The following is a 25,066-nucleotide window of genomic DNA, read 5'->3' as shown; positions in this document are numbered from 1 at the left end:
CAAAAGTGGTCACACTGACCATTTTGAATTGAACTGTATCGGTTTAATGAAAATAATAAAAAATATTGATTTTTTATTGATTTTTCAACATTAATGTTAATATATTATACATGTATATCTAATTTCGCTGGTATGTGATTCAATTAGTGAACCATTGGTTGAACCCCTGTATTACTATATTTGTACCTTAACCAGTTTGATAACTGATATGGTGTTAATAACACTGATTTTTACCGCTAACAAATCCTTAGTCTAGTGGTGTAAGATTTTGTTAGATCCCGAGAAAGACCAAAAGATCAAGTGTTCAATTACTAAGGGTGACGCTTATTAAGAACGACTATTAAATATTTCAAATAGAACTAATTCTTCAACAAAAATAATGATGGTATATATTTGATAGTACCAAAAAAAGATAGCATGAAGAGTTCTAGTATAGTCCTTTAGAGATTTGAATTTAATTATACTAGGATAACATGAAAACTTGGTGGGGGCATTCCAATTAATCTAAATCCTTATCTATTCGAGTTAAAATAAACCTAGATGCTTAGGTTTTCTGTAATATTGGTTATTAATATATTATAACAAAAAGTATATGATAAGCTCTAGCATACTCATAGGTCTAAGACTCATAATGTGTTTATAATTGGTGTAATTTTCTTTTTTGAATGACTAAACTGATAAGGTTGAAAAATATGAGGGACTAAAATAAGTATTTACTCTTATTTTTATAGAATAACATAGTTCTAACATCTCAATAATTATAAAGATTTGTTTTCAATTGCATGTCACTCAAAAGTGAATTAATGAGAGCAATCCGAAGTTACCAATGGATTAAATTGTGATGGTAATACCGAAAGACAATGATGTAACCAATCGGATTGCATCAAACAAGATCAAATTTAAAACATTTTTTAATTACAAAAAGTTATATACCGCAACAATCACAATGCATGACGTGATAACCGTAAACACGATAACCATAACCATAATCACTATTTAAAATAATGGGAGTCATCTTCAAGTCACCTCCCGCCGCCGCCCATGGTCCTCCTCCGGCTGGTGGCTGTGGAGTCACCATTAAAGGAGTGAAGTGGAACTTGACAACATACCAAAATTATACACATTGCAGTGACTATAGGAATGATACAGCAAATTCCACAACTGGATATAAAAACCAATATTGTAAGAACTAGACCGTACTGGATGGGTGACCACTGACCACATTTGAACCGGGAAAATTTCAATTCGACCGTATTAAACTCATTGAAACTAAATTAACCCGTGAAGTAAGCCAGATGGTTCACTTAAAATTAAAAAAGTGAAACATAACTCTACTACTTTGTTTTAATCCGATCCAAAAAAAGATGAAAATTTTTTACTTCAATGTAATTATAATGATTATTAATTATATAAAAGTCTACATTTCTATATATATATATATATATTTATAGATAAAAATTATTAATTATGTATAAAATCACATGGTCAGACCAAACAGTTTAACTTTTAAACCGGTTAAACCTAATACAAGACATTTTCCGGTTTTACATCCACCTCGGTTTCACAACATTTATAAAAACCAAGCAAAAAAACATTTCTAAACATAACATTTTCTGTTGTTTTTTTATAACATTGGTGTTTGCTTTAAAAACAAGCAACAAAGCATGCATTGAGTACCAACTATAATGTGCACACTAAACTCATCCAAACAGATACAACTCATTAAACAATGTACCAAAATTTCAAAGGGCTACTAATAAAAAACACATTTTTTTGTTAAGGGAGTGGACTCAGACTTGAGGTGTGGCTCCATTTGTTGTGTCAATAGGCTTAGCAGCTTCAGCTGGCTCATCTGCCTTGTCCTCTTTCTTACCTGTACAAACAACCAACCATTGGTTTAGCCGATTTGACATGTAGTACCATCCCGAAATAAGATTTATACACGATCAGTTCATCATCCACCATTCATTGTATTACTTTTTTTTGAAGAGTCAATGATGATAAAACATGAATGGTAGATGATACAATATCAGCGTATAAAAATCATACATTATCGATGCATACGTTTTTTTCTTCTCGTATTTGAATCATCACACATATATAAGCATATGATGGGATTCTATATTATATATATAAGCATGATGCGAAACATAGTACCTTTCTTCTTCTTTCCACCACCTTTCTTCTTTGTCTTTATGCCCAAGGCTAGCCAGGCCTTAATTTCAGGATCATCGACTGTTTTCGTCGGCTGCAATTCTTGGAGTGGAAAAGAACTGAGACGATCTGACCCATTTGGCATTAGCAAGACAGTGAATTTGATGTGTGCAACATAATCACCTGAAAAAACAACATCGAAAGACATGAGCAATGCTCACATAAACACGACAATTCAGGATCAAATCCAACTAGCCAAAAAATTTACCAGGCTTTTCATGCAGAACCGGATATGGCTGCAAGAGTTCATGATTCACACACTCAACTAAGCCCAGACGAGCCCGTTTCTCTTCCAAAGCCCTATTATCAACGAATAAACATTCTAGTGAGTTGAATGTGTTTTTTTTGTTGAATTGGAAGGTTTTTAATAGACAAGGAAGAGAATAGTGAGAATGATATTCTTGATGTGATGAGGCTATTACACAAGACAACTCTAAAAGTCGTATTTATATTAAATGTAGAAGTCCTGATTAAATAAGGAAGCAAATCGTTTAATATAAATAAGAAATAAATCCTAAGAGATACTCTAAGATGATCCATAATATTCTACAATGCGATAGATATTAAGATTTAAGAGATGCTTTCTTTGATATTCTAACGATTTTAAAGAACACGAGTAGTATGGTTACCTTGCAGAGAATGGCATGATTGGAAATTTCTGGCTAATTTCACTGAAAATGAATCTAGATGCCTTCATCTTCAAGTGATAACTTCTGTCAACGGCCCTCTTATAGATAGTTGTCTGCTTCTCATCCAACAGCTTCGGCTGCAAGTGAAGGAAAATTTAGTTTCAATGATTCATAAGAGCTGCATGATGCTCATCAATATATAAATACATTATTAACTTACCTTGCCATCTCCGGTGCTTGTTACTATATCGATTGCATAGACTTCATTTTCCTCAAACTCTGCTTCATCGACCCTTGTATCTGGATTAGATACACTAAGCACAACCTTATTCCCGTCAATCACGAACTGCTTCAATTGATGACTAAGAACACCCTCCACAATTTTACAATCATAGGCAGCAGCAACCTTTTGAATTGCTTCAGTTACATCCTTGTTCTGACCGAAGAAGAAAAATTGACAAAAGCATTATTATGAACTCCGGTGAATATTAAAAGGGGTCTTTTACAGGCATTAGCTGAACATTGTGTTGGTTGCAAACGTCAAGTGTACTATGTTGATACACAAACTAATTCCTCGTCTTCTCTACATACAGGTCGTAAGCAATAGTTTGCATATTGTACTATATTTGGATACAAAAAGCTAAGCATAGTGATCACATAAATCACCACGGCCAAAAATTTTGTTAAGCCGATTTTAGTGTACGGAGGAAACCAAAATGGTATTTGTCACAATTGCTAAAGTTACAGATTTTATATATGATCTGAGTATTAGAGTTCAAATATGAACTGATAAAGATACCAAGAGTTACAAATTGCTCCAACTTTTATGAGTGAATGAAAGGAATACAGACAGGTAAAAGCAATGAATTAAAAAAACAAACGAAACCGGAAGCGGAACTGGTTGGACTAACGATCAAGTGAAACAACTTTCATTGTGTCTATTTCTCTCCTAGTGTACTATTCATATCAATTAAGATAGAGGTTTCCAGAAATATATGGAACAGTGGACGAATGATTCTCCATCAGTGTAACTATGACAATACAACGCAAGGAAATGCTTCTTCGGAATTTTTCCATAACTTCTGATAATTTTCACGATTTAGAGGTCAAAAATCATACAGCAAAGAAATCCCTTTATACACTACATACAAAAAAGTACTTAATCATGCTGCAATTATAATAAGCCGAATTGCCTACATAAGCTTGCTACCAAATAAGGGAACGAATGATTTTGACCAAAAGCATAAGGTAACTTCAACTCATTATACAAATGCAGATACAGGAAAAATAAATTCTTACATATGGTTACCTTCTTTCCTGGCCTGACCAGCCTCAAGGCCACTTCAGCAGCCGTATTTGCAGCTGCTAAGACATCAGCTGCTCGTCCTGTAACCGGACCGCTCTGAAGAACATGGGTGTGAGCCACAGCGGCAATGAACCCATCGATGTGGCAAGCCATATCACTGCAACCAACCAAATAACACATCACCGCCAATGTCAATATCAAGTTTCGTGAAATGGCCAAGACCAATGTTATCATTCTTCTATCATTTATCACAAATATGTTCCAAGAAACTTACATTTTCAATATATCACCTTTTTCCAAGACCGCCTCATCACTGGCTAGGGGAGAGAAATGACAAACTGTGTTGTTTACAGATAAGCATGTCGGGAAAGCAACACCTCTCTCGATCTTCCTCTTCACATTCTTGTACACGTTTCCAGTTTGCCTTTGCACAAAAACAGAACCCCATAAGCTAAAAACCGTTGATATATATACATGTGTATGAGGGCATACATAATAATAGGAGTAACTTATTGTCAGAAGATAAGAGTAAATATTTGTCATTAAACTATAAATGGATGATCAAGATCAAGGTTTTAAATATGGGCCCACGATTCAATTGAGGCTAGTGTAGTTATTATCGTAAATCATACATGAATCGTTAGGCATATTTTCTGAATCATGAATAGTATCGTGAATTGTAGGACTCGTGATCAATGATTAAACATACTAACAAAATCATAAAATAAGTCATAACACTCGTAATAACAAAGATATCATATGAAATAACATAAATTCAAGACACGAGGATTATACATATCAAAATCCATAAGTCATAATAGCAAAATAACACAACTACACATGTTCCTCGCTCTCAGTCAAGACTCTAATCAAAATAGCAAAGTAACACCAAATGATAGAAAAATAACATTCAAAGTTCCAATCCATATTCCAAAATGTGTGGTCTAACATCTCCATCAATCATCCTCATGAGAAGCAAAGTAGTAATGGGAAAGGCATAGAAGTTGCCCTATTCATTGTTCACACGCTTTTCAGTCTGAAATAGCATTTTGTTCATGTTAGAAGTTTTTGCACAGCCACTGACTTGGAAAAGACATAATGAATTTCCTTTTTGCCTGGTATTGGATCAATGACTAATGCTATGTCCGGACCGCCTTTCGGTTAGTTGTCCTTTCTACTACCACTTATGTTTGGTTAGAAAGATGTTGGCGTAAAAATATGTTGGGCTTACCGAAACAGCCTTTCAGCGGTGTTTTATTTAAGCTTATGGGTTAAAAATGTTGGGCTTACCCAAATGGCCCAGGAGATGTGTTTACTTTAAAAAATAAGAAAAACGGGATTTTAAGGTTTTCAACAAACCAGATTGCATATGACCCGGTTGAGTTTCTTCTCAACCCGTGATGGCAGGAATCGTGTGATTCCTGCGATTATTCCACAAGATGCATTGTTTTCTCTACAGATCGCGTTATGAACCTTACGATTTGTGTGATTCTTACTTCACTGATTGAAGCCATAACACTAAGGTTTTGGAAGTCTCGAAACCACGTCATGCCCACAATTGTTATCTCATCGGCTGCATTTTTTTATAATAGTCCATAAGGTGAAGGTTTTGGGAATCTATGAATAATGAAACCACAACCACAATTTAAAATCCTGGTCGAGATTAAATATTATCAAGGCCAAATGGTTTTAATTGCAGTTGTCGTCACTCGTCACCACAGCGGTTACCTTGCATTTACTGCGACGCAATTATCAAGACTAACAAAATCATAATATTGCAGTTTTAACTGCAATTACCAACCACTATTTAAAACGCGCGAGAAAATCACATGACGACAAACTAACAAACCAATAGTAATTATATAAGCACATAACAAACAAATACCATACACAAAAATAGGACAATACCAAACATAATTCCAAAACAAATAATATAAGCTTACTCTCGAATGTATGAATCCCCTTTCTCGCAAATGTCGACAATCTTCGCCTTAGGTTTACTTTCTGAAATAACCAACTTCAAGGCCTCTGCAAAAAAAAAAGTTACCCATTATTTACCAGAATGAAGATCACAAAAACACAGATACAGTGCAAATAAATCTGAGGCTAACATAAAAATGAAAATCAAATTTTAAAAAAATGAACTTCAACTAGAATTCAGAAAATTGTTAGAAAATTCCAATGTATGAAATAACAAAAAACAGCAATAGAATTAAATAACAAATAGACACAAAGATAGTGAGAAACACACTGTTAACAATTTCAGCTGCAGTTTTGTATTTGGTGACAACTTCATCAGAAGAGAGATCTAACTCCTTCTCATCTCTTTCATCATCAGACATGGTGTCTCACTTCTGCAACAAAAGGAAAACCTAAAAGTGAATTTTTTTACCCAATTGGGATGTGAAAAACATATAATCTATCAAAAAGAATAAAAATTGAGGAAGACCCAGATGAAAAGTTGAGATTTTGATGGGTTTAGAAGAAAGACTTACGTTGATTTAATGGGATTTGATTGAAAAATGTTTGAGAGGAAGGGTTTTAGTACTAGGGTTGCAGTGTCACGCAGACATCTTATGCTTATATATTATTTCTCAATTTTGTTTGTATTATAATTGTTCATGTTTTTCAGTATTTTAATCATTTTTTTTACATTTCATTCCAATTGTGTAACTCACATTTTAAATTTCTACTTTTAACTGCACTTATGCAACAAACGTCGTTAAATGTCATCATCTCTAAATTGAAGGGAAAAAAGTTGTTGTACTTTCTTTTCCTTTTCATTGTTGGTTAATATGTTTTTCTCTTTTTTTTTCTTAATTATTTTAAGGGCTATGTGGAAATAAGAACTGTGCTCTAATTAGAGAATGATGGTCTATTTACGGACAAGAACATATTACTTCCAGCAGTACCAGAATTTACGGACGGTCCTTATTTTGTTAGGGACTACCGCTCGAGATGCTCTAAGAAACTAATTTTCTCGAGGTGTGTGGTTATACTTCTAGCCACGTAAATTGAATCTTTAAGTTTTTTCATCTTTATAGATCTTACGTCACTAAATCAACATCGTATTGACATTTTAGATTTGAATGAGAGTATACTCTGAATTTTTTTAGTATTAATTTATATTTAAGAATCATAATTAATTATTAACTGATAATTTGTATCAAAAATAGATAACACAGTAATAATATTAAAAAACTTGCATAGTGAATAATACAACAATCCAAAAAACTTTTGTTAAGGTGGTGGCATAAGGTTTCTCTTCTCCATTTCCTTGATTTTTTTACATTTTTTATTATAGCTTTGCACTATCCATTTTGGTATTTCATGCTAATAATGTATAATAATAGTAGGGTAGGATAGGAGTATTCTTTTTTTTTTAAATAACATTCTAAGGTTGTTCTTGATGAAATCAAGTTTAAATACTATAATATGCATTTACAATAATTACTTATATGTCACAAAATAATTGGATTATTTGAAGTGGCATAGTTGACCTCTAATTTTTTGAGCCATATGTGAGCAATCAATTATAACAAATATAGTTGATGACTTTCTTTTAATTTAGATTAGATTGTTAAACTAATCAAAATCAAACATTTTAATGAATATTTTGTTAGGAAAATATATTGTTGATATTTTAATGGGATATGATAAAAATTTAAGTTCCACCAACTAGTATAACAAGAAATTAATTAGAGGGGTCGAAATAAATTTTAATTTCCTAAATGGTGTGAGCCTATATTATCTTTCTTTCTCGAACTTGTGGGTGATATCCTAATTCAATCTGAATTAGTAGAGAAAACATGGTTTGATTGAGTTTGAGTTTTTCCTGATTTCAATTTTCAAGGTCGTGTTTGGTATAACTAATATTTGATCCCAAACTTGATTGCTTTATGTGGAAATACAAAATTAGGCATATATACAAATGTAAGTCAGATACTCAAATGAGATTTAGGTTTTTTCCCGTCGTGCTTGGCGGCTGTCATTGTGCGATTTTTGTGTCCTTTGTTTGGTCGTCTTTGCCTTCGTGCATCAAGTAGATCAAATTTTTCTTCATTCATATGTTCATCATCACCATCATCTCGATATCAACTAATTCGATTCACTATTATGATGTTTAGAAGAGTTGTATTTTAATTTGTTGTTTGCTATATAAATCTTGGTTCATGGTGATTATAAGAAAAGAAGAGTACGATGTCCCATAAATTAAGCCACTAGATTTATCGTAAGTCTACGATTGGTTGGAAAATTATTTTTAAGTTAAAAAGTTAATAATTAATTATTTTTATAACCAATCAGAATTGATAACACAATTTATAGAACAACAGTTATATAACCAATTATAACAAGTTAAGTAAATGATAAGTGGCAAGTTTAATACAAGTTTTGGTTACTTGAAAACCAAGTAGACATGGATGATAATCTTTTTTTTCAACTCCAATGTATCCATGTCAAGAATCGAATATATTTTAGAGTTGGATAAGCACAAACCAAACTCGAATCGAAAACCTTAGCCTCCAATCGGAAACATTAGCATCCTATTTTCTAGTCTTCTGGTTCCAATGATACATAATTTCTCACTACGAAAAACTCATTTGTTTATACATATTTCACATGGACAGCTCATATTTTTTAAACCAATAACTTAGATTTTAGTAATCTAAAATTATATATGAATAGACATGAAGAACAATTGCTATAGGGAATTGGGATTGTGTTATAAAAAGTACTGCAAAATTTATAATGAAGAACACAAAATAATAATAAAGTTACAATGAACCAAAGATAGATAAGTTAGACCAGAAGTGCACAAAATAAACTTAGATGAGTTTTGCCATGTCTTATAAGCTAAGAGAACACATAACTTTTCTTTGTTTTATGATAAAAACAAACATTTAAGTGCTACAAGAATGTGCATATGAAGATTCCAGTTTAAGTGCTACAATTTACTGAACAAAGTATCAAAATTGAAAGTGGTGATTGAAAATGAAATGAGGAAGTCCTTTTCTTCTCTATAAGGGAGCAAGGGAATTCATTCACTGTTGAGGAGTGGCTCCATTTGTGTTCACCGACTCGGATTCAGCTGATTCGTCTGCCTTGTCGCCCTTTTTACCTGTGCAAGTAACCAAGCATTAGATGAGTCCATTTTACAGTGATCACCCTGAGGTTAAGCTTACTTATACACCGACCGGCGTGAGAAGAGTTCAATGTAATTACAATTATCTCTGATGTAAGTGAGATCATAATTGAATAGGTATTAAACTCATATGTTCTTACCTTTCTTCTTCTTTCCACCACCTTTCTTCTTAGACTTCGTGCCTAAGGCTAACCAGGCCTTAATTTCAGGATCATCTATTGTTTTTGTCGACTGCAGTTCCTGGAGTGGATAAGATGTGATTCGGTCCGATCCGTTAGGCATTAGCAAGACTGTGAATTTGATGTGTGCAACATAATCACCTGAGAAACAACCAATTCACGACATGAGCAATGCTCACATGGATCAAAACACCAAAGTGGATCAAAAACAAAATGTTACCAGTCTTTTCATGCAGAACAGGATACGGTTGCAAGAGCTCATGGTTCATGCATTCTACTAAACCGAGACGAGCTCTTTTCTCTTCCAAAGCCCTATTAACGGAAATGAAGTGTTAAATAGGATAACGAGAATAAAAAATTAAAACGCCGAGACAGAACAGTGTATTAAGACAAGTGGTAAAAAGTTACCTAGCCGAGAATGGCATGATTGGAAATTTTTGGCTAATTTCACTGAAAATGAACCTAGACGCCTTCATCTTCAAGTGATAACTTCTGTCAACCGCCCTCTTATAAATAGTTGTTTGTTTCTCATCTAACAGCTTCGGCTGCAGGTGACGGAAAATTAACTATTAAAAAATCCATAAGAGGAAACATCAAACACATAAATATAAATATAGAAATACAATTATCGTACCTTGCCCTCTCCGGTGCTTGTTACAATATCAATTGCATAAACCTCATTTTCCTCAAACTCTGCATCATCAACCCTTGTCTCGGGATTAGTTGCACTAAGCACAACCTTGTTGCCATCAATGACAAACTGCTTCAATTGATGGCTGAGAACACCCTCCACAATTTTACAATCGTAGGCGGCAGCAACCTTTTGAATTGCCTCTGTTACATCCTTATTCTGTAAGGAAGAGAAAATGACCGAATATTAGGAACTGCTACGAAGATTTAAAGAGGGACATTTATATGTATCAGTTGCAATCGTGTGTCAGCTATGATAGACAAAGATATGCTGACAAAGTATAAATAAGCCGCACATCACGCAACGATTTACAACCCAAATCACATTAAGCAACATGAAATAAGCAATCAAGTAAACCAATAGATCAAACATTAGGTTATGTTGGCTAAGTAATCAACACCACAATGAACTGTATTCAGACAATTTCAGTTTAGGCAACAAGAAAAGGAGGAAATCGGTATGGTATCTATCGCCTCGGCAAAGTTGCCAATTTTACATACATAACAAGAGGATTAGAGGCCACATTACGTTAATGAAGATACAAAGAGTTGCAAATTGTTCGAACATTTGTGTAAATATAGGGACATCGGATAAAAGTGTTACTGTATTTAGGCTAAAAATACCACATGTAAAAAAATGGATCCTCGGGAGTTAAAAGACACAATCCAAATGCATCAACTCTTCCACATTAGATATACCAGATTATGATATGGATTGTGCCATTACTCTTCACAGTTCACTAATCATATTACCATACAGAACAGAGGATAGATGCTTCTCGTTCTCCATCAGTGTAACTATGACAAAAAAGGCTTCATTGGAGTTTATCCATTGCCTATTGTAGTATCATCATATGGAGATCAAAAAAATGAAAAAATTGACACAAGATACAGATAGAACCGCCAATTAATATAAAGAATACAAAAAAATATGATATGATGTTTTATATACTGCAGAATGTTTGGCGACACTGACAAACGCACTGACTAAAAAATCAGCACAATCATGAGATTATATACAGCCAATTCAAGTTTAGGCAACAGGGAAAAGAGGGAACCAATATGGTACTGATCACCTCGGCAAAGTCGCCATTACAAAAGGATAATAAATGATATCCGATTCACGTAGAAGATAATAAAATAATTCCTTAATCAAATTTGTTCTTTCCTACATAAAAACTAACAAGTAATAGTTTAAATATTGAAGAATGTTTGGCTACACTGATAAGTGCGCTGACTAAAAAATCAGCACCATCATGAAATTGTGTACAGCCAATTCAAGTTTAGGCAACAGGGAAAAGAGGGAACCAATATGGTACTGATCACCTCGGCAAAGTCGCCATTACAAAAGGATAATAAATGATATCCGATTCACGTGGAAGATAATAAAATAATTCTTTAATCAAACTCACTCTTTTTCTATGTAAAAACTGACAAGTTGTCATTTGAATATTGTACAATGTTTGGCTACAGTAAACAAGTGTACTGACTAAAAAATCAGCACAATAATGAAACTACGTCAAGCCAAATTGAGTTTAGGCAACAGGGAAAAGAGGGAACCAATATGGTACTGATCACCTCGGCAAAGTTGCCAATTTTACAGGTAAGCATATTCCAAGAATCATAGTCGACATATGCATTAGTAAAATTACCAAGGGTAGCAAAGTATTCTAAGTTAATCGGAAAATGAAGTGAAAGAGGATGATTGATTCTCCATCAGTGTAACTATGACATAAAAAAGCTTCATAGGAGTTTATCCATAGCCTATGATGTTTTCATCATGTAGAGATCAGTTCATCAATTTTATACTGTAGTTTAAACCAAATGCAAGAGGAAAGCTGAAAAGAAACATGGAAATAGATAGCGCTGGGTTTTCTCTACAATTTCAATCAGAATATGAGCAGTTCTGCCGTTGTTTGAAAAAATGGCCAAAAGACTTGAACTGAAATAATGAATCAAATAATCCCGAAAGTAGAAAACAAATAGCAGAGGGTGAAAAACTAACATTAAAATTGACATATAGTCCAAAAATGACTAATCAGACAGCACAGCAAAAGCATACATGACCTCTATCAGTGTAACTATGACAATAATGCTTCATCGGAGTTTAACCATTGCTCACAATAGTTTTCATCATTTAGAGATCAAAATTCAAAAGGCAAGCAAATCACTTCAGACAAAACATAAAAAAGAACCTAATTTCTCTGCAATTTTATTAAGGTAAATTGCCTACACAAGCATTTTATAGATAATGGCAAAAGTTTGACTGTAACTTCAATATCAACACATGATATTATATTAAACAAAAGCATATACGGGGAAAAACTTCTTACATTCTTTCCTGGCCGCACAAGCCTCAAAGCCACTTCAGCAGCTGTGTTGGCAGCAGCAATTACATCAGCAGCCCTTCCGGTAACTGGACCGTCCTGAAGAACATGTGTGTGTGCCACGGCAGCAATGAAACCATCTATATGACATGCCATATCACTGCAAACACCCAAAGAAATCATCACTACCAACCTTCCAGCAATAGCATAAAGTAAATATCTTCCATCCATCATTTATGACCAAATTATGCATTAAAACACTTACATTTTCAATATATCACCTTCTTCCAAGACTGTCTCATCACTGGCTAGAGGAGAAAAATGGCAGATGGTGTTGTTCACGGATAGGCTTGTTGGGAAAGCAACACCTCTCTCAATCTTCCTCTTCACATTTTTGTACACATTACCAGTTTGCCTTCACAAAAGAAAAAACCGTACACAATATAAGTTGAAAATCATTTACCAATAAAAAACATAGCAATTATGCAGATAAAAAATATGACGTACAATAATGTTCCTTCATTTTCTTGTAAACTATAACAATATAAATTTAACACAAGAGAAAAAGAGAGAATGGTATAAGCATACTCTTTAATATATGAATCCCCTTTCTCACATATGTCAACAATCTTGGCCTTTGGTTTACATTCTGAAATAACTAACTTCAATGCCTCTGCCAAAAACAACAACAAAACAGTCATTAATTATCAACATGATAATTAAAGAACAACACACAAAAGACACTTAAAACATTAGATAAACCAAAACAAATGTAGACAAAAGAAAAACAAACCAAAACAAGATAATAGAAAATTTATATATCCAACGCATCTGCCATATATATGTAAATATATATACATACATACATATATATATATATATATATATAAGTTAACATTCAGAAACACACAAGACACTGGAACTTCATTCCGACCAAACCATGGTAAGAACAAAAAAAACTAAGGTTTAGCAGATTCCAGAAAATTATATATCATATTCAGTGTGGGCAATAATTAAATTTTTGAATCTAGATACACAAGTAAAAAAAATATGTCTTTTTATTTACCAATATAATAATCCAAGAAAAAATCACATAAGAAACTAAAACCTCAGATAAATCAAAAACAAGATAAGAACAAAAGTGAACTTGACCTAGATTGCAAAAATTATATGTAATGTATCAAATGTATGTAATAACATAAATATCTGAATACATATAGAATAAAAAAGTGAGAAACACACTGTTAACAATTTCAGCTGCAGTTTTGTATTTAGTAACAACTTCATGAGAAGATAGATCCAACTCCTTCTCATCTCTTTCATCATCAGACATGGTGCCTCACTTCTTGAATCCCTGAAATTTCTGAGAGAAAAAACACAAAATGGAATCAAAAAATCAATTTTTTTCAATTGGGTTGTGAGAAAAGATAATGAAAAGAGGAAAAAATAAGGGAGACCCAGATGAAAAGTTAGGAAATTGATGAGGTTTTCAGTGTGACTCACAAATTAGGGTTTGATGGGTGGTGACAAGTGTGCCGCGGATAAAGCAGTGAGGAAATTAGGGTTTTAGGATAGTGTAGAGAGTGTGAATGAAAGCAATTAGGGTTGCACCTACATTAGGGTTATAAATAGGATTTTTTCATTCAAAAGTTGTAAACATTATGGTTGGGTCAAGCTTTTTTCGATTTTTAAAAAAAGTCTATTTAGTTTAATAAATACACATTTAGTTCATCTAAAAAGTTTATTAAACTTAACATATTTATATATTTTTTATATTATATATTTATATTATTTTAATATATAAAAATATAATTTAATTGTTATTGTGAGATAAAATTAGATAAGTAAGATTGTTATGATGATGGCCACTTAAAATCTTTAATATAGAATATTAAATAAGACTAAACCTTATTTAAATGTGAAACCTTGTGGGTTTATAAGCATTAATTGACAAACGTGAAACCTTGTGGGTTTATAAGCATTAATTGTATTTTTTTTTTTGGGTGTTTTCCAAGAGGTATAAAGGTTTTTTTGTAGCAGATGAGGATACATACAATCAAACCCCTTCACGCACGTGTGCACCACCACCTCATTGGCCGTTGGTTGGCCAACTCCGTCGTTTTCGGGTCAGGCTTGGGCCTTTTCTCCCTATCTGTCGAAACATTTCTGGTTCACTTCCCCCTTTTTCTTTCCGTCGTATGAGAATTGACATGGGTAGTCATATTGTGGGAAATTCGAGAATTAGCATTGGTAAGAATTTCGAGAATTACTTTGATAGTCATATGGTGAGTATTTCAAGAATTGACATTGATAGTTATATTGTTAATGATTTGAGATCGATTTTTATAGTGCAGTAAGAATATGAAACACATAACTGAACTGTTTTATCCTATGAATAACATGATTGATAGTATACTAACACATTTTAATCAATGTCATGAAACGTCTTAAAAAGATTGACTCAGTCGTGACTCGTCCAATAATTAAACCTTTGGTGTCATAATTAATTATTGCAAGTCGTTTTCGACATTCAATTTCAACAAGTTAAGGGTATAACTATTGTTGATAAATTGATTACTCCAAATAAAGTTACTAATCATTTTTGTCAAATTTGGAGCAAATGATTCTCTTACTAGTAGAATTTTAAAGGATAAAGAAAGAAAACTGAAAACTTCATAATTATCAAACAAGTATATTAAATAATTCACAAGTTTCATATTTTTCTTTATTATTTTCCAAAATATAACTCACAAATACATCCTAATATAACTTGATGGAGTTGGTATGTGCTAATTGCATAACTTAAATTTGAGGGGTTTCAATTGAATAAATGAAATGAAGTTCAATGATATTAGAAGTGTCCTAATAGCTAATGGAACTATAGAATAGTTAGTGATGATAGTGTTATGACTAAAGCAATTTTATGTGTTATAACTTTCATTTACTTGATCAAAATTTAATGAAATTTGTTTATGTAGTTTTGTTAACTTGTCTTACTAATGGAAAGATATTTTTTGTTACTACCAAAAGTATTTCTTCACCTTTTTCTTCCCAACAAGTATCATTTTCAAGAATTGAATCATTGACCTTTTAGTCATCTGGAAATCTTGTGGGACCTTATACCATTAGACCAACCCTTATTGGTGAAGATAATTATTGTTTGAGATCAACAATGTTGAACCACTTGTTGTAGACTATATACTATTATATATATTGAATTAGCATAAATGGTGCCGGTTTCCCAAGTGACTTGCTGGTTTTGAATAAGTTTCCAACCCACTAAGTCCTTGGTTCGAAACTAGCAAAAATAAGATGGGAAATTATTATGTATGCTTGAAAATGAGGTATTCTAAAATACCTCTCTTTTTAATAAGAGTGTAAAATTAAAACTTTTTAGAATACCTTTGATACGTACTGAATTGAATTGTGTTATGAAAATATACTGAATAAACAACCAAATAAACTTGTCACCTTTTCATATTTTTTTCTCTTCATAAAAAATGTTAGTCAATTCACAATGCTCTCGTTTAGATGAATCTAGTTAGGTAGGCTAAATACATACAATTTTACTATTTAAGTGGTGAAAATGTTGTTTGAAGTCTTTCATAATATATTTTAAAACAAATGTTGTTATAGTGATGTAAGGCTCCACTAGATTATCAAGATGACTAAAAAACTAAAGATTTGATTCCTGATAACGACACTTGTTGGGAGAGCAACCACAAACCCTATAACAAATTAGTTGTTCCTGGAGATATCATTGATAGTAAAAAAAATTGTTATAAGATTAATAAAATGCGGTGAGGCAAAAGTTCCCTAAATTAATAACTTGAAGATTTAAATCTCTAACCTCATAAATAAAATTCACTTGAGTTATAATATATATAAAAAATCACTTGAGCAACAATCCACTTCTATTAAAATAATTACCTTTTGGTATCCAATAACACTCTTAATATTTGACTCTTTAACCATTAAATTTGGACTAGCCTGATGTTAATTAAAAAAAAGATACAACATTCAAGGTGGTTATACTAAATTAATCACATAATTAATTATAAATTCCAATAATTAATAATAACCATACCATTTATTTTAAACAATTAGTTGGTACATAATTGATTTTAATACATTTATACTACTATTACATGTTATAAGTTTATACCAGATTTTCTTGGAATATTCAAAGAGATTAATTAAAACTAATAATTCAATAATAGTTACTGTCACTTCTTTTTCATTACTACTTACTAGAGTAAAAATTTGTCAAAATATTAACTAATGTAAGTGTAAAAATATTTACATATTTATATGATCACCCTAAGGCTATTTTGATTTTCATTATATAGTTATAACATGGCCTATTATCTATCAGAAAATTATTTATAAAGCTAGTTGTAAGGTTAGAAGTGTAAATTTCATTGTTCAAGTATAAAAGGTGTTGATTACATTATTATTCAATTAAGTATTATTAGGATACTGAAAATGTGACTTACTTCTAGTAGGAAAAACATAATTTGAATTTTACATTCATTTATTATCTAAATAATAAAATATCAAAATCTAATTACTCATACCCTACTATAAATATTAAAACCTGTATAATATAATAACACCTATTTACACTTTTGTAGTTTGCACGATCTTAATATATATATATATGGAAATATCTGTTTACACTCAAATCAAATTAAGTTATATTCAATCTCAACCATTGATTTTTTTAAATTTAATGTACCAAATAAGTAAGTGAAATAAGTGCGGGAGAGAAAAATATAAATCTTAGATGACCTTTAAATTTCACTCATTTGGTTGGTTAGATTTAAAAAATCAATGGCTGAAATCAAATGTAACTTAACTTGAGTGTAAACGGATCGCTCATATATATATATATATATTTTGGTTTCCCACAGGTATCGTTGCACTGGAGGCAATCTTGTCCGAGCCAAGAACATCCACGAGCCAAGAATATGCACATGTATGTGGGGCTAACTCTCTCAGTGAGTATTTTTTCATCCACAAAACTCGAACTTAAGACCTTACTTAAGGAATCAAACATTGACATGGGTAGTCATATTGTGGGAAATTCGAGAATTAGCATTGGTAAGAATTTCGAGAATTACTTTGATAGTCATATGGTGAGTATTTCAAGAATTGACATTGATAGTTATATTGTTAATGATTTGAGATCGATTTTTATAGTGCAGTAAGAATATGAAACACATAACTGAACTGTTTTATCCTATGAATAACATGATTGATAGTATACTAACACATTTTAATCAATGTCATGAAACGTCTTAAAAAGATTGACTCAGTCGTGACTCGTCCAATAATTAAACCTTTGGTGTCATAATTAATTATTGCAAGTCGTTTTCGACATTCAATTTCAACAAGTTAAGGGTATAACTATTGTTGATAAATTGATTACTCCAAATAAAGTTACTAATCATTTTTGTCAAATTTGGAGCAAATGATTCTCTTACTAGTAGAATTTTAAAGGATAAAGAAAGAAAACTGAAAACTTCATAATTATCAAACAAGTATATTAAATAATTCACAAGTTTCATATTTTTCTTTATTATTTTCCAAAATATAACTCACAAATACATCCTAATATAACTTGATGGAGTTGGTATGTGCTAATTGCATAACTTAAATTTGAGGGGTTTCAATTGAATAAATGAAATGAAGTTCAATGATATTAGAAGTGTCCTAATAGCTAATGGAACTATAGAATAGTTAGTGATGATAGTGTTATGACTAAAGCAATTTTATGTGTTATAACTTTCATTTACTTGATCAAAATTTAATGAAATTTGTTTATGTAGTTTTGTTAACTTGTCTTACTAATGGAAAGATATTTTTTGTTACTACCAAAAGTATTTCTTCACCTTTTTCTTCCCAACAAGTATCATTTTCAAGAATTGAATCATTGACCTTTTAGTCATCTGGAAATCTTGTGGGACCTTATACCATTAGACCAACCCTTATTGGTGAAGATAATTATTGTTTGAGATCAACAATGTTGAACCACTTGTTGTAGACTATATACTATTATATATATTGAATTAGCATAAATGGTGCCGGTTTCCCAAGTGACTTGCTGGTTTTGAATAAGTTTCCAACCCACTAAGTCCTTGGTTCGAAACTAGCAAAAATAAGATGGGAAATTATTATGTATGCTTGAAAATGAGGTATTCTAAAATACCTCTCTTTTTAATAAGAGTGTAAAATTAAAACTTTTTAGAATACCTTTGATACGTACTGAATTGAATTGTGTTATGAAAATATACTGAATAAACAACCAAATAAACTTGTCACCTTTTCATATTTTTTTCTCTTCATAAAAAATGTTAGTCAATTCACAATGCTCTCGTTTAGATGAATCTAGTTAGGTAGGCTAAATACATACAATTTTACTATTTAAGTGGTGAAAATGTTGTTTGAAGTCTTTCATAATATATTTTAAAACAAATGTTGTTATAGTGATGTAAGGCTCCACTAGATTATCAAGATGACTAAAAAACTAAAGATTTGATTCCTGATAACGACACTTGTTGGGAGAGCAACCACAAACCCTATAACAAATTAGTTGTTCCTGGAGATATCATTGATAGTAAAAAAAATTGTTATAAGATTAATAAAATGCGGTGAGGCAAAAGTTCCCTAAATTAATAACTTGAAGATTTAAATCTCTAACCTCATAAATAAAATTCACTTGAGTTATAATATATATAAAAAATCACTTGAGCAACAATCCACTTCTATTAAAATAATTACCTTTTGGTATCCAATAACACTCTTAATATTTGACTCTTTAACCATTAAATTTGGACTAGCCTGATGTTAATTAAAAAAAAGATACAACATTCAAGGTGGTTATACTAAATTAATCACATAATTAATTATAAATTCCAATAATTAATAATAACCATACCATTTATTTTAAACAATTAGTTGGTACATAATTGATTTTAATACATTTATACTACTATTACATGTTATAAGTTTATACCAGATTTTCTTGGAATATTCAAAGAGATTAATTAAAACTAATAATTCAATAATAGTTACTGTCACTTCTTTTTCATTACTACTTACTAGAGTAAAAATTTGTCAAAATATTAACTAATGTAAGTGTAAAAATATTTACATATTTATATGATCACCCTAAGGCTATTTTGATTTTCATTATATAGTTATAACATGGCCTATTATCTATCAGAAAATTATTTATAAAGCTAGTTGTAAGGTTAGAAGTGTAAATTTCATTGTTCAAGTATAAAAGGTGTTGATTACATTATTATTCAATTAAGTATTATTAGGATACTGAAAATGTGACTTACTTCTAGTAGGAAAAACATAATTTGAATTTTACATTCATTTATTATCTAAATAATAAAATATCAAAATCTAATTACTCATACCCTACTATAAATATTAAAACCTGTATAATATAATAACACCTATTTACACTTTTGTAGTTTGCACGATCTTAATATATATATATATGGAAATATCTGTTTACACTCAAATCAAATTAAGTTATATTCAATCTCAACCATTGATTTTTTTAAATTTAATGTACCAAATAAGTAAGTGAAATAAGTGCGGGAGAGAAAAATATAAATCTTAGATGACCTTTAAATTTCACTCATTTGGTTGGTTAGATTTAAAAAATCAATGGCTGAAATCAAATGTAACTTAACTTGAGTGTAAACGGATCGCTCATATATATATATATATATTTTGGTTTCCCACAGGTATCGTTGCACTGGAGGCAATCTTGTCCGAGCCAAGAACATCCACGAGCCAAGAATATGCACATGTATGTGGGGCTAACTCTCTCAGTGAGTATTTTTTCATCCACAAAACTCGAACTTAAGACCTTACTTAAGGAATCAAACATGTATCACTTGAACCAACACCCGTTAGTATATATATATATATATATTTGGAAAAATATATGAGATGATCATTAATGTAAGATCATAGCAATAAAGAAATTTGTACTATTGATATAATCATTAATGTAATTCCAATGAAAGATCATAGCATTGGCCTATAATTACAAGGTAACATATATTCACAATTAAAAGAAAATCCTACACAGACTTAGAATCAATCATATACAATTTTTGAAATCTAGAGTTTGAATAAACCAAGCTTCAACTAATTCATAATCAATCACCAATGTTGATCATATGAGATAAATATAGGATCTGGCACAATGAGAGGTAACTTTTCTATGTACATAAATAATCTCTCCAAATTCTCATTGTTGATTGAAGTTAAGTCATCTATGTCATTGTTGCTCATGTAGATCCAAAGGTCCCCGGAGTTTACCCTTTTAAGACTATCGCGGCAAAACGGGCACGATTGAGATCTTGCATGCCTAAAACCAACATCGAAATAAGTTGAAGAAAACATCAAACAATGACATATAATCTACCAGACAACATCTGTTGTTGCACAAATTATGTCACAACCCTTCGTCGTGGATTCTGAATTTCCGATTGGTTAAGAAATAGTATCCCTCATTATCGTGGTATATTAATACTAGATACTTAAATCAATTGACCAATCAGTAACCAAGACATAAGATTGTGGTATATCGTGTGAAACAACAAATTTCGCCTCATAATCTATCGGCGGTACATATATTGTTACAAAAATGAGAAATATTAGACAACATGAGAAGGATTATTACAAACTTATTGGGTTGCAACATAAGTATGATCACATAATCCTACACTTTAGAACAATGATGAATTCTTTCTTCAATTTTCAGTTCTATACCAGGATCTGATAAATATAGGAGGCTTGATTCAGCAATATTCTGTGGTACCAATCCTAAGCTATTAAATTATGATTTTAGATGAGTTATGTTGTTTCATTCAATTGTTTCGGCCTTAATGACCTTCGATCATCAGAAGTATTATGTACTAAAATGTTGTATCGCGATTTTCTTACCAGTCTCGGTAGCATTTCATACACATTGAATGGTTGCAATTTGGCAATACAATCTTGGTGTTCATCTCCATGCAAATACCACATTCTTCTTCTCGTTCTGCATCAATTTCGGAGAGCTTTCCTTTGCTCGTTGCATCTTTCGCCTTGTACTTGGTAGCGCATATATGTTTTTGTTTCCTGTCATCCACATCAGTTATTCCTCTGTGGAGTTGCAGTAAAGAGGGAAAGACCACACCTGTTATTCAAGAGCGTAAAAGTAATCACATTAGGTTTCGGCTGCGAAGCACTTTTCGACAGGAAGGTAGAAATAATCAAAGTCATAACACATTACAGACAAATATAAGCCATTGTTTCAATCAGAAACTATTATATTTCATTGTGACTATGAGAAATTCCAGGATAGAAACCCCCTACTGCATCATCTCTTCGGTAGCTTTAAGCGCGTGAACAGAATAGAACACAGAACAAGATTGTTCTATTGTGCTCTTCTTTGGTTCCACCTCAACCAAAATGTCTCACCTTTTACTCATATGTCATGTTCTATTCTATAGATAAAATACTCAACATGGAGCAAAAACTCACATGTCTCTCTATTTAAGCATGTACTTCATTCAATACTAACAAGAATAAACATTGAGACGAACACGACAATTTTCGGCAGTGAGGGGAAAACGCGATGTATAAGTACAAATGTTTAGGTTTTAGGGGCAAAGACAACAGACAACAATAGCAACCCTATGTGTGCTTGATGCTATGCATAGCCGACCCTAAGCCTGAATAAAAGGCGAAGTTTGTGTTAGGCAAAGTCGACGACCAATGTAAAACTTTGTCGAATCTCTATGATATGGATCAACGATATAAAGACAACAAGTGATATAAATATATAGGAATAAAAATGGCAAAAGACTATCATACAGTAATAAAGTTTTTCGAGTTAGTGAAGGCATTTGCCCTCACTATGCCTTGGGTGGCTACGTCCATGTATAAACATACTCTTCGAACATCGGTGCATTGCTAACATAGGTCCATAATGATACACATTTAATATTTTGAATAGAGTGCTTATGGTAGTTACTGCTTAACCAAGATATGCTCATGTGAAAAATCACTTACCATAGAACTCCTTTAGACTCGCTTTTCTTTCATAAATAGACATGGTTGTCTTTCCATCCTTATATGCCTGTGTCAAACCCGATATTTGTCACTAGCTTTACAACGAAAGAAGTAACATCGATCGAAACTATTGTATATGATATTCGAATTATTTTTCAAAATAGTATGTTTATAAAGGTAAAGGAGATTGAGAGTGAAGGGAATGAACCTTGTATATAAGAATTCTAAGCAACCCCAAGGATCCAGCAAGGTGACAATTAGTCCACTGAACCAAAAAAAGGAAAAACTGAGCAGCCGGACCGTAGGACAGTCTCATTTGAAGGCACGCACCGTCGCGGTCACTCGCATAATCAGAAGCTCTGAATCAAAACATACACAAAGTTAAAATCATAACAAAAAGCGATTTTCGGGCTGAGAAAATCCAGAATTTCAGTATCCAAAACATTGAAGAAAATGGGCAAATAAAAGGTTCTTTAATTCATGTTGGAGTGGCACAAATACAAGGGTCACACTGATACTGTAGTGTTGAAGCAACAAAATACTAATTGAAGGTTAGACCTTACAACGTTGAATATTGAAATACAATCAAAACCGGAAGTTCGAGTGAGCACGAACAGTTCAGTGCACGAGGCTTCTATCAAGTAAATTCGCTGACGACAGATACATACAACCTTACCCATAAGCAGAGAGAAACAACATATGTACCGTTGATTTTAGGTTAGAAATTTAAAATTTGAGTGAATATGACTAAAATCAAAGATGGAAATAATCATAGCTCTATACAAGGTTTCAATCATCACAATTCACAACCAACAAATCATTACCCCACAAAATAAAAGAGCATAAATTCATAATCTTTCACAAAACCACATATAATTCTGAAATGGGTAGCACCCAAAATCACATAATTCAACACCCATAACAAAAAAGATTAAAATTTTATGAAATTAGAGAGAGAGAAAGAGAAATACAAAGTATTTGCAAAGTGAATATCAGCTTGAAGAGCTTTTAGTGAATCTTTGAAAGACTTATGCATATTCTTCTTCTTCTTCTTCTTTTTCTTCTTCTTCTTCAATTCTCTTTTTCATTCAAACACAAACTCACACAAAAACATATAAAAACATGACCAAATTATCCTTCTTAGTCCTATGAAGATGAACAAGTACAGAAACTGTTCCTCGTACCAAACTAAAACCATAAAACAGAACAGTTTCTGAGTTTCAGATACAAAGAGAGTGTGATGGGAAAAAGCTAAAAAAAGTTATGGCTTGGATTACACGTAACTCTTCTATCTTTTATATAAAAACTTTAGGTTATTATTATATTACTAGTATTTATCAACTAAGGTTATCATATTTATATTATATAATACATGATGATATGATCCTATGTCATGGTCGTCCTTTTTTATTTCAATTACCAAAATGCCACTTCTTACCCTTTTCCTCTAGATTGGTGCGAGATTCATTTCGTTTGCTTCATCATAAATTTTTGGAATATTATATCTCAATGTTTTCGTAAAAAAAGATTTATAAGTTGATAATGTATGATTTTACAATATGAAAATGAGTTTAAGTAGCAATATTTAGATTTAGATTTTATTCATTTTCACCAAATTTCAATTAACTCGGTATATTTTGTATTTTAGAGATTAAAGTTTCATTAATCTAAATAATTAAATATGATATAATTATAGGAATCATTGCATTAATTAACAAATCTACAAAAATGTTTTGTTGATGTTCATCCATTATAAATTGTAAAGTGATAATTACACTTAAAGAAGTCTTATCCATTGTAGAACAAGGAATAGGTTGTTGATGTTATCCTTTGTTATTTAATCGTCCAAATAATAAAAGATAATTCTCGCTGGGTTTAGGATATTTCCACAGGTACCCACGGGTCGAGTTTTTTTGTCATCCCTAATCCTCCTTCTAATCTGGTTATCCCATCCCTTGAAAATGGTAATAAATTAATGATATTATTGATCATTATTTTTAATGCTAATCAATTCTATCATTTTCAATAACAAAAAAATCATAAGCATCTATAACGTTTTCTCATATAATTACCTTTTTCTCCAAATATATTAACACTGTAATATATATGCAATGTTTATGTCAAAATTTATTCACACTTAATATTTATTATATGAGAATAAATACTATTTATTTACAATATTTATGTACAATATCTATTATTTATTTATATTACTTTTTTAAAAAGTCAATAATATATGACAAATGATATATTAAATTATATAAAACTCATACACTATTAATACATATATTTTTTTTATTTAGGTTGTTCACTAAGATGAGTCAAAGTTAGGTAAATCTTCATAGCTCTGGATATAGATATATTCTTCCACTAAATCCTTTTACTTATGAGAAAGTGACATATGTCAAATAAAGTATCACATTGTGACATATATTACTTGTTTATAATTAAAAAATTTAGTATAATGATATATCGTTTTCCAAGAACGA

General features: G+C 31.6%; 3 protein-coding genes across 6 annotated transcripts; all 3 read right to left on the bottom strand.

Annotated features, from left to right (window-relative positions):
- On the bottom strand, positions 1,599-6,734 carry LOC109352651 (ERBB-3 BINDING PROTEIN 1-like). Of its 4 annotated transcripts, none has more exons than XM_019594800.1 (10): positions 6,645-6,734; positions 6,401-6,503; positions 6,093-6,177; positions 4,424-4,573; positions 4,153-4,306; positions 3,064-3,279; positions 2,844-2,980; positions 2,423-2,514; positions 2,158-2,337; positions 1,599-1,873 (listed from the first exon to the last, which is right to left on the bottom strand). In XM_019594800.1, exons 2-10 carry the CDS (start codon positions 6,489-6,491, stop codon positions 1,791-1,793), a joined length of 1,188 nt encoding a protein of 395 aa, XP_019450345.1. In that variant the 5' UTR covers positions 6,492-6,503; positions 6,645-6,734; the 3' UTR covers positions 1,599-1,790. The 4 variants fall into 4 exon arrangements, with proteins under 4 accessions (XP_019450345.1, XP_019450346.1, XP_019450347.1 ...); XM_019594801.1 differs by having other exon boundaries at positions 6,599-6,708; XM_019594802.1 differs by having other exon boundaries at positions 6,401-6,529; positions 6,647-6,664.
- On the bottom strand, positions 9,167-14,089 carry LOC109352652 (ERBB-3 BINDING PROTEIN 1-like). Its single transcript, XM_019594805.1, has 10 exons — positions 13,992-14,089; positions 13,731-13,842; positions 13,077-13,161; positions 12,754-12,903; positions 12,495-12,648; positions 10,106-10,321; positions 9,880-10,016; positions 9,692-9,783; positions 9,433-9,612; positions 9,167-9,268 (listed from the first exon to the last, which is right to left on the bottom strand). Exons 2-10 carry the CDS (start codon positions 13,819-13,821, stop codon positions 9,192-9,194), a joined length of 1,182 nt encoding a protein of 393 aa, XP_019450350.1. The 5' UTR covers positions 13,822-13,842; positions 13,992-14,089; the 3' UTR covers positions 9,167-9,191.
- LOC109352655 lies at positions 20,559-23,858 on the bottom strand. Its single transcript, XM_019594808.1, has 5 exons — positions 23,549-23,858; positions 22,786-22,936; positions 22,578-22,644; positions 21,465-21,699; positions 20,559-20,886 (listed from the first exon to the last, which is right to left on the bottom strand). Exons 1-5 carry the CDS (start codon positions 23,611-23,613, stop codon positions 20,679-20,681), a joined length of 726 nt encoding a protein of 241 aa, XP_019450353.1. The 5' UTR covers positions 23,614-23,858; the 3' UTR covers positions 20,559-20,678.

Source organism: Lupinus angustifolius, chromosome LG07, assembly GCF_001865875.1.
Source record: "Lupinus angustifolius cultivar Tanjil chromosome LG07, LupAngTanjil_v1.0, whole genome shotgun sequence".
NCBI classification, from domain to species: Eukaryota; Viridiplantae; Streptophyta; class Magnoliopsida; order Fabales; family Fabaceae; genus Lupinus; species Lupinus angustifolius.
Note: the sequence above shows the minus strand (reverse complement) of the source record. Positions and strands in the feature narration are given on the sequence as shown.